The 12,824-nt window shown below is 40.0% G+C and overlaps 2 protein-coding genes across 3 annotated transcripts in view; both read left to right on the forward strand.

Moving 5' to 3' along the window:
* The window catches only part of LOC144634311 (uncharacterized), a 37,288-nt gene extending 28,739 nt beyond the window's left edge, over window positions 1–8,549 (forward strand). For both annotated transcript variants that reach the window (XM_078493227.1, XM_078493226.1), the window contains 11 exons: window positions 64–110; window positions 682–820; window positions 1,368–1,477; window positions 1,772–1,895; window positions 3,654–3,804; window positions 4,676–4,742; window positions 5,051–5,111; window positions 5,473–5,570; window positions 6,584–6,710; window positions 6,984–7,025; window positions 7,808–8,549. In XM_078493227.1, the coding sequence (XP_078349353.1) occupies window positions 64–110; window positions 682–820; window positions 1,368–1,477; window positions 1,772–1,895; window positions 3,654–3,804; window positions 4,676–4,742; window positions 5,051–5,111; window positions 5,473–5,570; window positions 6,584–6,710; window positions 6,984–7,025; window positions 7,808–8,305 (1,464 nt within the window). In that variant the 3' untranslated portion in view covers window positions 8,306–8,549. The remainder of the gene's footprint in view (window positions 1–63; window positions 111–681; window positions 821–1,367; window positions 1,478–1,771; window positions 1,896–3,653; window positions 3,805–4,675; window positions 4,743–5,050; window positions 5,112–5,472; window positions 5,571–6,583; window positions 6,711–6,983; window positions 7,026–7,807) is intronic.
* A 1,437-nt stretch (window positions 8,550–9,986) lies between these two features.
* Window positions 9,987–12,081, forward strand: LOC144634326 (uncharacterized). The gene has a single exon (XM_078493247.1). The coding sequence runs from the start codon at window positions 10,027–10,029 to the stop codon at window positions 10,957–10,959; it is 933 nt and encodes a 310-aa protein (XP_078349373.1). The 5' UTR covers window positions 9,987–10,026; the 3' UTR covers window positions 10,960–12,081.
* Window positions 12,082–12,824: the final 743 nt, after the last annotated feature.

A 12,824-nucleotide genomic window follows, 5' to 3' on the forward strand; every position in this document is an offset into this window, starting at 1 on the left:
TCCGCTTTTAGGCTTGCCTAAATCTATATATTATGAATAAATTATGATTTGTTTCACTTGCAGAGAGATTCACATAAGCCTCAATGCAGCTTTCTGAACGAAACAGCTCTGTAAGTACAATATTTTAGAGTTGTCATGAATGGCATCATTTAAAGGCTATAAACGAGAACGAGTAACTTTCAACTTTCTGCGCGCCTTCAGACTGATAACACACGGACTAGCGTAAATGCAACATCAATTCGGTGTAAATGCAACAAAACCATTATCTTTTGCTTAGAAGAGTTGTTAGTCTCCTTCGCACACGAAGCTAAAAAGAGCGTTTTGTAACCACCCAGATAGCGGCCGCTAAATGATGTTGTTTCCCTAATCCCTAGTGTGATCAATAGTAATTTACCTAGACTTGTTTCAAGTCGCTCCTTTGATTCGCAGGAGACTACTGGATATGGAAACGGAGGGCGCGCGCGGGCATGAAAAACAAAATGGCGGAGGATCGTGGCGTTCCGAGCCATTGCTCGACGCACGGACAAATGAATTTCGCGCGGTCACTCGCGCGCGATTTCAAAGCGAGCTTACTCAAGTAACTCTATCGACACGAAACGAGCGACTTGGGGCAAGTCTATAATTTACCGAACATTTTCTGCATTGAAATAATAACACGTGTTATTTCAATTATTTTAACAGAGTTCACTTCCCAAGAGATCCTTCAAAGCACTGGTCAAATGTGGGATGTTATAAAAATTATTCCACAGAAGACTACACCATCTGTCATTGCTATCACCTCACAAGCTATGGACTAATAATGGACGTTCACAACATTTACGTAAGGAACACAAAAACAAATGTCTTACAATGCGTCATTTCCAGTTTCATAGATAGAGGATATTACACTTTGGCGAGAAGGAAAAATCAATTTCTCAACGTGTAATACTATTTTAATTATATAGACAAAGCAACAGAAGTGTCGAAAGTACAAACATGTAAACTCTTGCACTTCGGTGGCTGGAATTTCGAAGAATTTCTCAAATATCCCCCCTTAAACTCCTTGAATTGTTTTGAGTCATGTGAAGTTTCTTTCTTCATGTTTGTATGTTCCTGCTTCTTAGTGAACGATTTTAAGTCGGATTCAGTGAACTTAAACTCTCTTTCACTCGCCATCTTTCAACCGGCGTTTGGCAAAGTTCCGCAGCTGTGCAATGGCGCGAAATGCCGTCATCGATATCCTCACTAGTGAGAATATGGAAAAAACGCCACTACAGTCCCGGATGTTATTTTCGTATGAATTTTATCAGTGGTCTATTTTCAAGTGAAACACTTGTTTTGCTACAATGTATTTTTACGCTAACTTGTCGCAATGCTTTATTTTTTAGGATGAACTGAGTGAGGTTCACAAGAAAACTCTCAAGTATATCTCACTTGTTGGCTGTTGCGTGTCCATTTTCTTTTGTATACTCGCCGTGCTGGGATTCTCACTTGCAATGTAAGACGCTTGAAAAAGAATATATTTAAAATGATCCTGTCTGTATCTAATGGGAGACCCAGGCTTGCCTGGAGAAGGACCGTCGAAAAAGAGCTGGCGTCAGTTCCGTTATCACAGGGTGGGCCCGAAAGGCGGCATAGGACCGGTACAACTAGGGGAATACTGTTGAGGCCGTGAGGCGTTGCCTTGCGCCGATGATGATGATGATGATGATGATGATGATGATGTCTACGTCTCACAGCAAGAGGTTATCTTTGCATTTAAAGTTTGTGAACTTTTTATCAATTTCTTTAGGAGACAGCCACGCGAGAAGAAAGCCCGGCGTGAGACATACTGCCTCCACATAAACCTTGTCGTGGCAATCTGTTTCTCACAAATCTTCTTTGTCATTGGAACATTTGTCATCTCAATCAATGTGGTATGTAGAATTCCTTTTGGTATTTTTTTAACAGAAAAAATAAACAATGTCAAGGAATCTGTTCTGCTAGAGCGGTTTTCAAATGAATGTCGTAAAACCAAAACCAAAGTATAATTACTCTGGCCAATCACAAAGGACGCAGACAATCCAGTGAACCAATCAAAACTCAAGGCAAATACATGTAGCTGGCACGAAGCACGGGAAAACGTGCGCGAGCTAGTCACGATTGGTTTTGGTTTTACTCCTGATTGGCTGAGAAAGTGGCGCGAGATTTTTAAGCCAATCACTAAGCGTAGTAATGCAAAACCAAAGTAAACGCAATTTACTTTCGACACTCAAGTGAAAACCGCTCTACTTACCAAGACGGAATACTAGTTTGCGTACCATAGTTTGTATCAATACGTACCTTAAGATCGGAGTACGAGTACGACTTTTAAATTCCAATCCAGTTACGTTCGCAGAGCCGTCACTCCTCCCTGTTGCTCACCAGTTGAAAAGGAGACTATTGGTTACGAATTTGGTGTGAAATGTCAGCAGGGCCGTAGGCAGGGGGGTACAATGGGTGCGTCCGCAGCCACCCAGGGGCCACAAAGGTCCGCCTAATCGGGGAGTGAGGGTTAAAATGACTCTTAGCATGCAGGTAATGTGTTGATTTTTCAAAATTTCCCGGGGGGAAATACCCCTGGACCCCACGAGACACTCACGCCTCCGGCGCTCGCACCCGTCCATGCAAAATCTTGCCTACGTACGGCCCTGAATTGTGATAATCGAAAGCATAAGCACTAGTTTTGAAAAGCCGTACACGAACTCGAACTTGTCCTCGTACTCCGAACTGATGGTCCCTAATACGCTAGACGGGGAGACCAAATTGCAACCGCTGAGGACTCTATTAGGTCTATTTTCAACAAAACCTTTTGGTTTGCAAGAGCGATCATTCTTAAGGTGATTCCATTGAAAAAGAATTTGAAATCAAAATCTTTTGAAACTTTGCACAGTTGTTAATAACAACTAGTACATCAAATAAATGAAATAAAAAGATGGGGTCAACATGCTCGTTTTTGTGCTCTAGAGCTATAGTTTATAAGTACTTTGCTAGTTTATAAAAGCAATATTAAAAAACCTAGCCTTGGTTAAGAGGCGCTCATTACATACAGAGTTTTTTTGATATAAGTAGAATATGAATATCTTCCTTTAGTGACACAACAATGTTACAGTAAAACGCCGACATTTTGCCGAAAAAAGCAAAAGTAATGGAACAAAAGGGCTATTGAAGCAACTATATGCTTTCAGTGAAACATGTAAAAACAGATCTTACAGATTTAATGAGAATATTTCAAAATCGGGAAATCAAAAATTCTTTAAACTTATATAAATTAAGAGAGTCGTATTTTCTTTAAAATTATGTAATAAAAAAGGGGGACCAGCATGATCGTTTAAAAGAAAAGGACCATTGATTTCCCTGTCGAGCTTCTCCTCTTAAAAACTTTGTTCTTTTCTGTGTACACGTGCGCACGGGCGCACGCTAGAAGACGCAAATATTATGCGCAGAAAGGATGCGCAACGCAATTCACTGGAATCACCTTAAACAAACAAGTGATGAGATTATAGAAAGCCATCAATTTGTGGACATTGTCATGATGTAGACTCGAATTCTCAGAACAAACATTTAAAGAAATATATGGATAGTAAGGAGAATTGAGTTTTCGTACTCAAGATTAGTAGAGTTACAAAACGTTCTTCCCTTTATCTTGTTCTCAGCTTGCTTGCCGGATAGTTTCCATAGCAACTCATTACTTCCTGAGTGCCTCGTTCTGTTGGATGTTGGCCGAGGGAATCCACATTTATAACAAGATTGTGCGAGTCTTCAGCAACAAAAAGTACAACAGAGTGTTCTGGGTACTGGGCTGGGGTAAGTTTCCTCAATTTCATTGTACGTAAATTATTTTTTTTTTGAGTTAATTACCTTATTATAGGAAATTAACGCTTGTGTTAATTAACGTATTGGAAATTAACGCGACTTAAATTAACGCGAATTGAAGGAAAAATTACTTCCCAATAAAGGAAATTAACGCGAAAGAGAGGGTAATACTTCAAAATTAAGGAAATTAACGCGACGTACACAACTGGAACAAGTTTATTTCAACACTTGTAGGCGTATAATCTTAAACGCAAACAATGTTCATGGTATTTTTCCCACTTCGAGCGTTCTTCGCAGTATCAGTGAAAGTGGTAGCAGACTACCCTGATAAAATAATGATTTTTCCTTTGAGTCAAGAACGTCTGGACTGTAACGAGAAATTGGGGTCAAAATAATGGAAATTAAGGTCATGGAAATTAACGCTCCACTTAATTAACGGTGCGGAAATTAACGTTAACAAAAATTAACGCAACTTAAATTAACGCGAATGTTTGAAATTCGCGTTAATTTCCAATAATAAGGTAACCTAAATTTGGCCCATCACTCATGTAAAGGGGTTTTGTCACCGACCTACAGTACAATAAGTCATTTTCAATACACAAGAAAAGGAACGCCTTTGAATCCAAGAAAATTTAGAAATTTTAGCAAGGTGGACGCAAAGTAAGGAGATGTTTAAAAAGATACAGAAAATGTATTTTATTTCTTAAACCAATATTTTCGCACTATCATGTTTAAACTCTCTGATCTATTAATTCTGTATTATTAATGGATAGTGTTATCCTTTCTTACGCAGTTTTCGTTTTCTACTCTGCTTATATTTCGATAATTTTACACTAATCATGTACAACCTTTTCTTTTTTAGGGGCCCCTGTCCTACTTGTGTCAGCTTCTACTGGGATTTCCTTTCACGAATACGGACCACATAACATGTAATTAATTACTCTGTTGCACTTTACAATCAGCTTGAATTTTTTTATAGCGAGGGTGGGCAATAGAAATTATCCGTAGTGTTTGTGGTTTTTATTTGCTTTCCCCTTTTTCCAGTTAGAACAGTTTTAACTGTAAATGACTGTTGATGACAACAATATTTGCTAGCTATAGTATAACAGCGCCTTTGTTTGTGGGCCTCCTTCTTTTTAAAAAGAATGCCGGCATTTACGCAATACGTCACTTAATTCTCGTTTCATTTCGTATGCCGAATGTTTGAGTTTATTATTGGATATTTTTTTATTCTCAGCTGTTGGTTGTCTGGGAAACTTATCTGGGTCTTTGCTGCACCTGTGCTGGCAGTTATAGCGGTGAGTGATTATTTTAGATTGATTTAATATTTCGGTAATTTCTTGACATTCTCTGTCTTTGCTATTCTTTGAACGCACGATTTTGGAGTTAAAATATTAAAATTATCTTTGTTTACTGCTATAAATTTCGCTGAAATCTCAGCCTCGTCAGGCATGTTCCGCCATCTTGGATTCTAGATGTTTTTTAAAGTATTTTATCAACAAATTATACAGTATTATTCATTCATTCATTCGTTTATTTCTAATTTATGTCCATCATTGTTTTGAAAACTATCTCTTAACATTGTATCATTCTCTTGGCCACTTAATCGTTTGCGACTCTTTAACAAAATCTACATGTTTCTGTTAATTCCTATTCTAGATCAATTGTTTCATTCTTGCCAGTGTTATCTATGTTTTGCTAACGAAGACCATGGTGAAGGCAGGAGATGAAAACTCTAGCAAGAAATCCAACACAAGGTAAAACTTGAACGACGACTCATTAAGCCACAGAGATAACTTACTATAATAAACACTCGTTAAAATGCGGCACTGCAACTTTCTAGTCTACGAGCAGTCCCTTTTCCGTTAGCCCATCGAAAATGAAGCGAAAAAGAGCGTGAGTGGCAAAAATTATTTAAATTTAGTCTGGAAATGAAAAGGGCCATGCCAAACGGGATACTTTGCTTATGAAAACGTCAAATCCGTTTGTGTGACAGTGCGGTAGGGTTGACCCATAGCTAGACAAAATTCTTTACCTTTTAACCCTCGGACGTACAAGGGGGGGGGTGGATGCCACCCCCCCCCCCCATAAGGTTTTTTCCAAATTTTGAAAAGAGGATTTAATCTACAATGCTGAAACTTTCAGTAGCTGTTCATTCATCCTTTACGGAAATTTTGATATGTCAACCATGTGTCGAGGATATTTGACGTTGCCATGGCAATGTCATAAATACAGGCAGGTCTTGCCAAAAATCGTCATTTTTAACATTTTTCTTTATTTTTTCCATTTTTTTTTAAACAGAAGTGCAAGATTTGTTTATTTTTACATTCCATGAGCATTCTGGCTTGATTTTGCATAAATTTCCGTTATTTTGTGACTTTCTAAGAAAATGTTGAAATCCAAGATGGCGGATCCAAGATGGCGGCTCTTATGACGTCACGTGACGTCATATGACGTCACAGCCAATTAAAATTATGTCATCTTGTAGAGTAACCTAAGGGCTTTCTTATCAGTGTAAAATAATCTCGCTACGCCTTAATATACGAAAACTCCGGGGAGGGGCTCCATCCACCCCCCCCCTTGTACGATGGTGGGGGTGTGAGTTTGCTTGTACGTCCGAGGGTTAAATGATTTTTAACAGTTTCCTCTCAAACTTTGCATGAAAAATAAAGTGTGTCTTTTGTTTTAATTTACATCTGTTCTTCATTGGCTGAGTTTCTGAAAACAATATGTAAGCAATGTGGTTTAACTTTTTTTTTCCTTTGCGCAGGCGCAGTATAAAGGTGACGGTGGTGTTGCTACCGCTTCTTGGCCTCACTTGGGTGTTCGGGTTCATGGCGGTCGATAGGAACACCATCTTTTTCCATTACATCTTCGCCATTGCCAATTCGCTGCAGGTATTTTCTTTAAATTTGCTTAATTTACAGAGTTTATTTCACAGAAAAAAGATCGAAAACAAAACGTTGGGAGCGTGAAAAAAGCCTTTCTCCTTTTGCTCGAACATTCCCTCCTGATCACCTCCAACAACCATACGTCAAAGCCTTTTAAGGCTTAAAAGGCTTAAAAGTGTGGTCGTAAGGTTTTCCGGAAAGTTAACTTGTGGTGATGTCTTTTGGTTAATGTCCGTGATGATAACATTAATTTTGTGTTCCATTTTTTTTTTCCTGCAGGGAGTTTTTATATTCTTTGCCCACTGTTGGATCAACGACTCGGTAAGAACATGAACGTAAAAATAAACATATTGCAACAATAAGGTGCTCCGATGATGGGTCGGACTAATGGTTAGTGTATGCATTAGAATCCGATCCCAGAAGCCCTTGGTTTGAAACCTTGAACATTACCCTCAGTAGCGTTGTTCTTAGGTAAGACACCCTACTCTCATAGTGCCTCTCTCAACCCCGGGTGAAACATAGATACCGACCAAGTGCGGGGGCAACCAGACACGGACAAATGTAGAGATAAAGATAAGATGGATATAGAGTCCCGCATGCAGCTGAAGTAGCAATTCTGGTATACCATGGATAGTAAAAGGACATTTTACTAGTCATGGGTATAAAAAAATCGAGAAATTAGGAGACGAAACAAAACAAGAAAAAAAGAACTTTCCATTTGTTTTTTCCATAATATAGCTTGTATGGACGGATTATGGAATGTAGGTTAAGTAGAGCGGTAGTGAAACCAAACCAAAGTTATCTCATCTAGCCAATCACAACTGCGCAAATACAAAAAACCCACTGGTGAACCAATCAGAACTCGAAGCGCCGATCTGGAAAATATGTAACCAGTGTCAAGCGCGGAAAAACCTGCAATCGACGCCAAGCGCGGGAAAACCGGGAAGCCGCGCGAAAGCTAACACACGACTGGTTTTGGTTCTGCTCCTGATTGGCCAAAACGACAACGTGCCTTGCACTGATTGGTCAAGTTCATAACGTATGCTGTTCAGCAAGTTCAAACCAAAACAAAAACAATAATATTTTTTGCTGTTGCATTTCAGGTACGTGAAGCTCTCATCGAAAAATTCCCGAGCATCAAGATGAAGAAGACATTCGTGGTCAATAAAAAACAGAGTGACAACCGCGGCAGCAGTATGTCACTTGAAACCGCCACGGCCACGGCAACAACAAATTCCGTCCGGCTTGTCACTGTAAACAAGTCGCCGACAGGGTCACGAAAATACAACGAGCCACCTCCGTTAAAACTCGTGAATTTGGAGCAAGAACTGGCGGCAGGTCGACACGAATCGTTTGACGACAACTCTGTGAGGCTAACTAATTTGGCTAAGTTACCGCCGAAGTATGCCGACGTGTTTGACGTACCGGCCTCGAAGCTTTTTAGTGTGAACAGACCGCCATTGAGAAGCCAAGAAATTTTGACGCCATCTTCGGTAAACCTGATTTGTCCCGATGATTATCCGATTACGCCGAAAGAGGCCTACGACAATCCGACGTATGCCTTCTGGCGAGGTCACCCGAGTACGCCCGATCTGGTGTAAAATACGCCCGTGCGAAAGATTGACTGTAGTTTTAAATAATTTGTTCTCAGTGTAAAATTCTCATATTTAAAAGACTTAAAAAGCTTAGACAAATTCATTTGTTTGTCTCTGAACGAATTCATTGAAAGAATTCTTTAATTTTATTGTTGGAACTGAATAGCAGTGGAAATAATTAACCTCATAATCCAAAAGAGTGGTAAACGGAGGTCATTACATGTACATACGAATAAAAAATGGAATAAAGTTTCTTGACTAATTAATACTGTTGATCACCGAAGTAAAAGACCTGCTTAGTGCAGTGAGCGGAAACCGGGAAACTGCTTGTAAGCTAAAAGTTCTACTACGATGAAATTTGCATCTTTCCTTTCGTAGCTGTTTTCAAATATCCCAGTCGGGAGGGGTTGGGGGGGGGGGGGGAATCCATGTTCCCCTGTTTCCGTGTTTCTAAAAGTCAGTTTCCAGTTCAGTAGTTTCCTTTTGTTCCCATGTTCCCCAAAAAGTTAATGGCCGTGTTCCCTTGTTCGCTGAAACCCTAGCCTGCGTGGCCGGCGTTCAAAGGGGAAGGAGACTCTCATTTTCTCATTTTCACCTCGCGCTTCGCGCTCGAACTCCCCTTCTCCTTTCCCTTTGAACGCCGGCCACGCAGGGTACTGAAACCCCTGCATCGACGTGACTTTTGGCAAGTCTATGTGGACGGCGAAAACGGAGCTTTTCGTAAACGCTAGCGCTCACGTCAAAAAATCATGTGATTTTAATTACCATTACAATAGCTCTGCTCGTGCGTTGCAACGTTGCGTGCGATGTAGCGTATTGTTTTCAAATTTATATTTGGATTTGTAGGGACGGAAAACATTTTATCCGTTTCCGGTGCTGACTCGTCCCCAGTCGTCTTTTGAGTCGGTCTTGAGTCGACTGCTCAACACGGAGGGAATCATCCTTCGCGTCTTGCAATTTTCGCATAAGAGACGACTGGGGACGAGTCAGTTTCCGGTGCGTTTCCGAGACGAAAACTCCGTTTTCAAATAAATCCGGCTCAGTGTGGACGGGGCTTACAGCAAGGCGCCGAAAAGTGTGACCACCTTTAATTAATTCACATTCTTTCGTGCAACCACCATCCAATCAGAAGCCAAGGACAGCTCCCAGTTGACTTCTGATTGGATTAAATCTGCACGGAAGAATGTGAATAAATTAAAAGTGGTCACACTTTTGGGCGCCTTGCTGTAAGAACGATGTGGTATTAACATTATTTAATGGACATGTCCGATGAAATGTATAAATTTGACTGATACAGAGATCCAATCTTCTTACTACGGTACTCAACAGTTCAGAAAAATCCGATCAAAAAGCTGCTAAAGCCTACCGCAGACATCTCAGACATCATTCGTGATACACTGCACACTGTGATTGAAAACAAAGGTCACACAATCTTGCAGGAAACAAAAAGGCGTTCTTATAGAAAAAAGCAAATTTTTCCATTTCGTTTCCCTTTCGAGTCACTAAATGTTAATATAAGGTTTCTTTAAAAAATACTGTATTATATTCCCGAAAAAATAAACCAAAAAAAAACAAAGACAACATTTCTTTAAGACCATTCAAGTGTTGCCTGTACTTACCTGCGCTTGCTTCTGTCACGCAACTAATTCCCAGAGTTCCGGTGGGTTCAAAGACGTGCCACCTCACATTTCAACCAAACAGAGATCAACATACAGAGAACGATCAACATGGCTTTGACTAGTTCCTTGTTTGAGGTTTTCCAACCTTACACTGACATCATTCACAGTGCAGAAATCCCTGTAAAGACCAGCATCATCACACTTATTCTGTATGGCTTCAAGGCATTCCTTCAACAATTGGTGTTCGACTGCCCGCGGGATTATCACATCCTATACGGTTGTTTGTTCATTTGTGGTCCTGCCGTCATCTTGTTCTGCCTTTCCATGCTGATATCCGAGTCGTTTTGGACTCTCGTCACTGGCTGCTGTCGTCTAGTATCCAGAAAACGGAAGCTTGTATGGTGGAAATCGAGTAAAAGTATCTATCTGTCGCTTCTTCCCCCATGTATCTGGCTCATATTCGCTTTTATGGAGGGTGACTTCTACGTGTGTCTGACCCTCGGCCCGATTGTAGTCGCTAAAGAGAACGCTGTTGATGTAAAATCTAGAGAAACGATCCAGCAACAGTTTGCTCAAGCTAAAAGCATTTCGGTGATAATATCGTGGGTGATGCTGATAACTCTGACCGTGACCGTGACAGCGGTTGTCACGCTCAGCAGAATTCTTGCGCAAGTCGATCCTAAACTTCAAGGAGAAATCGAATTTGACGAGATTGAGGCTCAGGAGGCAGTGAAATTATGGAACAAACGCTTGGAAACCCTAGCGAAAACGCAGGCCTTTGAAGTCATCGAAGAAGTGTCTAACACTTTCAAAGATGTGAAAAATCCTGATGTTTCGGAACAAATACGCCGGGGCGCAGCATATCTAAAGAAACTGTATCCAAGATACGGGGGAGTGGTGAGCGGTCACTTCCGTAACGATCGCTGGAGAGAGATTCTTGATGGTGGTGTTGATAAAAGATCATCGTCCACGGAACTACTGATAAATGATAAGAAAGTGATGAAAGGTTATGCAAGTTTACGTCACACAACCAGCATATGAAGAAGTCACGTAATCTTTGCATCACGTACCCTTCTGGAAGTGTGCTGGTTCCGTTGGGTGAACAAATGGTCCTTCCTTAAACCCCATTTCTTTCACATAATTTGTTTTATTGGAAAATGAGAGTCTGATGATGCAATAACAGGGGGCCCTAAAAGTTCCAACATTTTTTTTTGTTTTCCTTGATTTTTTAGGGGTCTCATCGTCTTGAATTTTTCTTTGGCGCCTTCTCGCAGTCCTGCTCTGTAGGGCAGAGAAAGAGACCCTGGGAACAAGGTTGCACAAATTATCAATGACTCAATTAAGGTAATTAAGTCATGACATCACAAAAATGAATTTTGGGGCAGTTGTGGGATTTGACTAGACTTGCACCAAGTCGCCCTCTATATTGGCGAAGGACTTTGAGAAAGGCTAGGATTTGACCAGTTATTCAGAATAACATTATTTGAAAAATATTTGCTTGCCAAAAATAGCTCTTTCAATTAAACCTAGTGGCTAAGCTATTGTTATTGTAAGTCTATATAATACATGAGCGAGGTCATCGACTCCTTTAGGTTGGGAAGTAATATATCAAACATGAGAGAGTGTTTCATCAGGATATCCAAACATCGAAAAGAGAGTTGAAAATTTGACGCGCGGTGGAGTATTTTTGACAAAATTACAGGTGTTTGAATAGCCAATGAAACATTGTCTCAAGTGTAAGATATATATTCCAAATTCAAACAAAAACTATGGAAACAGGGAAATAAAATTATATAAAAATCTATGCTAGTTAAGACCAAGTATATCTAAACCTTCTTCATGGTTACGATTTCCTTTTTTTTTTATTTAATTAATGAGTTTGAGAAATTGAATTAATCTAGTCTCTACATTATAAATATGTGCTTTAGCTTGCAATATTTAATAAAACTGATCATTGTATACAGAAATAAAACCGATATTTCATGATGAAATATGATAAGTAAAGGTCTTATGATATTTTATTTGGTGTCTGAAGATAATTAACAAATAGATTCCATTTTGCCGTGCGTCTGTTCAGTAATAGATCACAGATGACGTCAAAATGTGGTATGAGCAGAGAAGTGGCCCACGAGGCGCTAGCCGAGTGGGTCACTGATGTTCATACCACATTTTGACGACTTCTGTGATCTATTACTGAACAGACGCACGGCAAAATGAAATCTATTTGTTTTATATAATAAAAGTGTGAGCAATGCCGCCGTACCGATGAGCTAAGTTGTTTTGCTTTCACTTTTAAGTTTTCGTTAACACGAAGCACTGTTAATCCGATTGAATAAACAGAAAAATGGTCAATTGAAAGTCAATGAAAAAAACTAACCTTTATTCCGATTTGGAAAGTTGTTCAAATCTGTGAGCATTAACCGATTCGTTCAACTGCAATACGTTTGTTTCCCGTGGCGTCGTCTAACTGTACAACATCGGTCAAACTTTCATACAGATTTCGGATAATTTCTCGAATAATTCACTGTCTTCTTCAAGCTTGTCTCGCCCAGTTAAATGCTTCGAAAGGTGAACGATGCTTGGCGTATTGTTTCGCACTGAAGATTTGTAATTAAGCTGAACTTTTTTGCTTTGTTGTGGCCCCGCAAGTTTGAAAAACTTTGCCGACAACTCTGATTTGGACTATGAACTCTGATCACGCGCGCGAGTCACACCACCGCGTGACGTCATCCATGTGTCTGTACTCTGATAGATCATAAGTAAGAACCAATCAAAATGCGCGTAGAATTCAGGTTATTATATAATTGGGACTAGACAATATACAAAAATAAAAGCTGAAGATAAATAATCCATCAGTTACCGATTCAGTTACAGATCACGCATCCAGACTTCCGCCGTTGCAGAGC

Source organism: Oculina patagonica, chromosome 13 (genome assembly GCF_052425735.1).
Source record: "Oculina patagonica isolate OP01 chromosome 13, crgOcupat, whole genome shotgun sequence".
Classification (NCBI taxonomy): Eukaryota; Metazoa; Cnidaria; class Anthozoa; order Scleractinia; family Oculinidae; genus Oculina; species Oculina patagonica.

Coding starts and splice junctions, on each gene's coding strand:
- LOC144634326 (XM_078493247.1), top strand. CDS start 10,027: ATGGCTTTGACTAGTTCCTTGTTTGAGGTTTTCCAACCTTACACTGAC.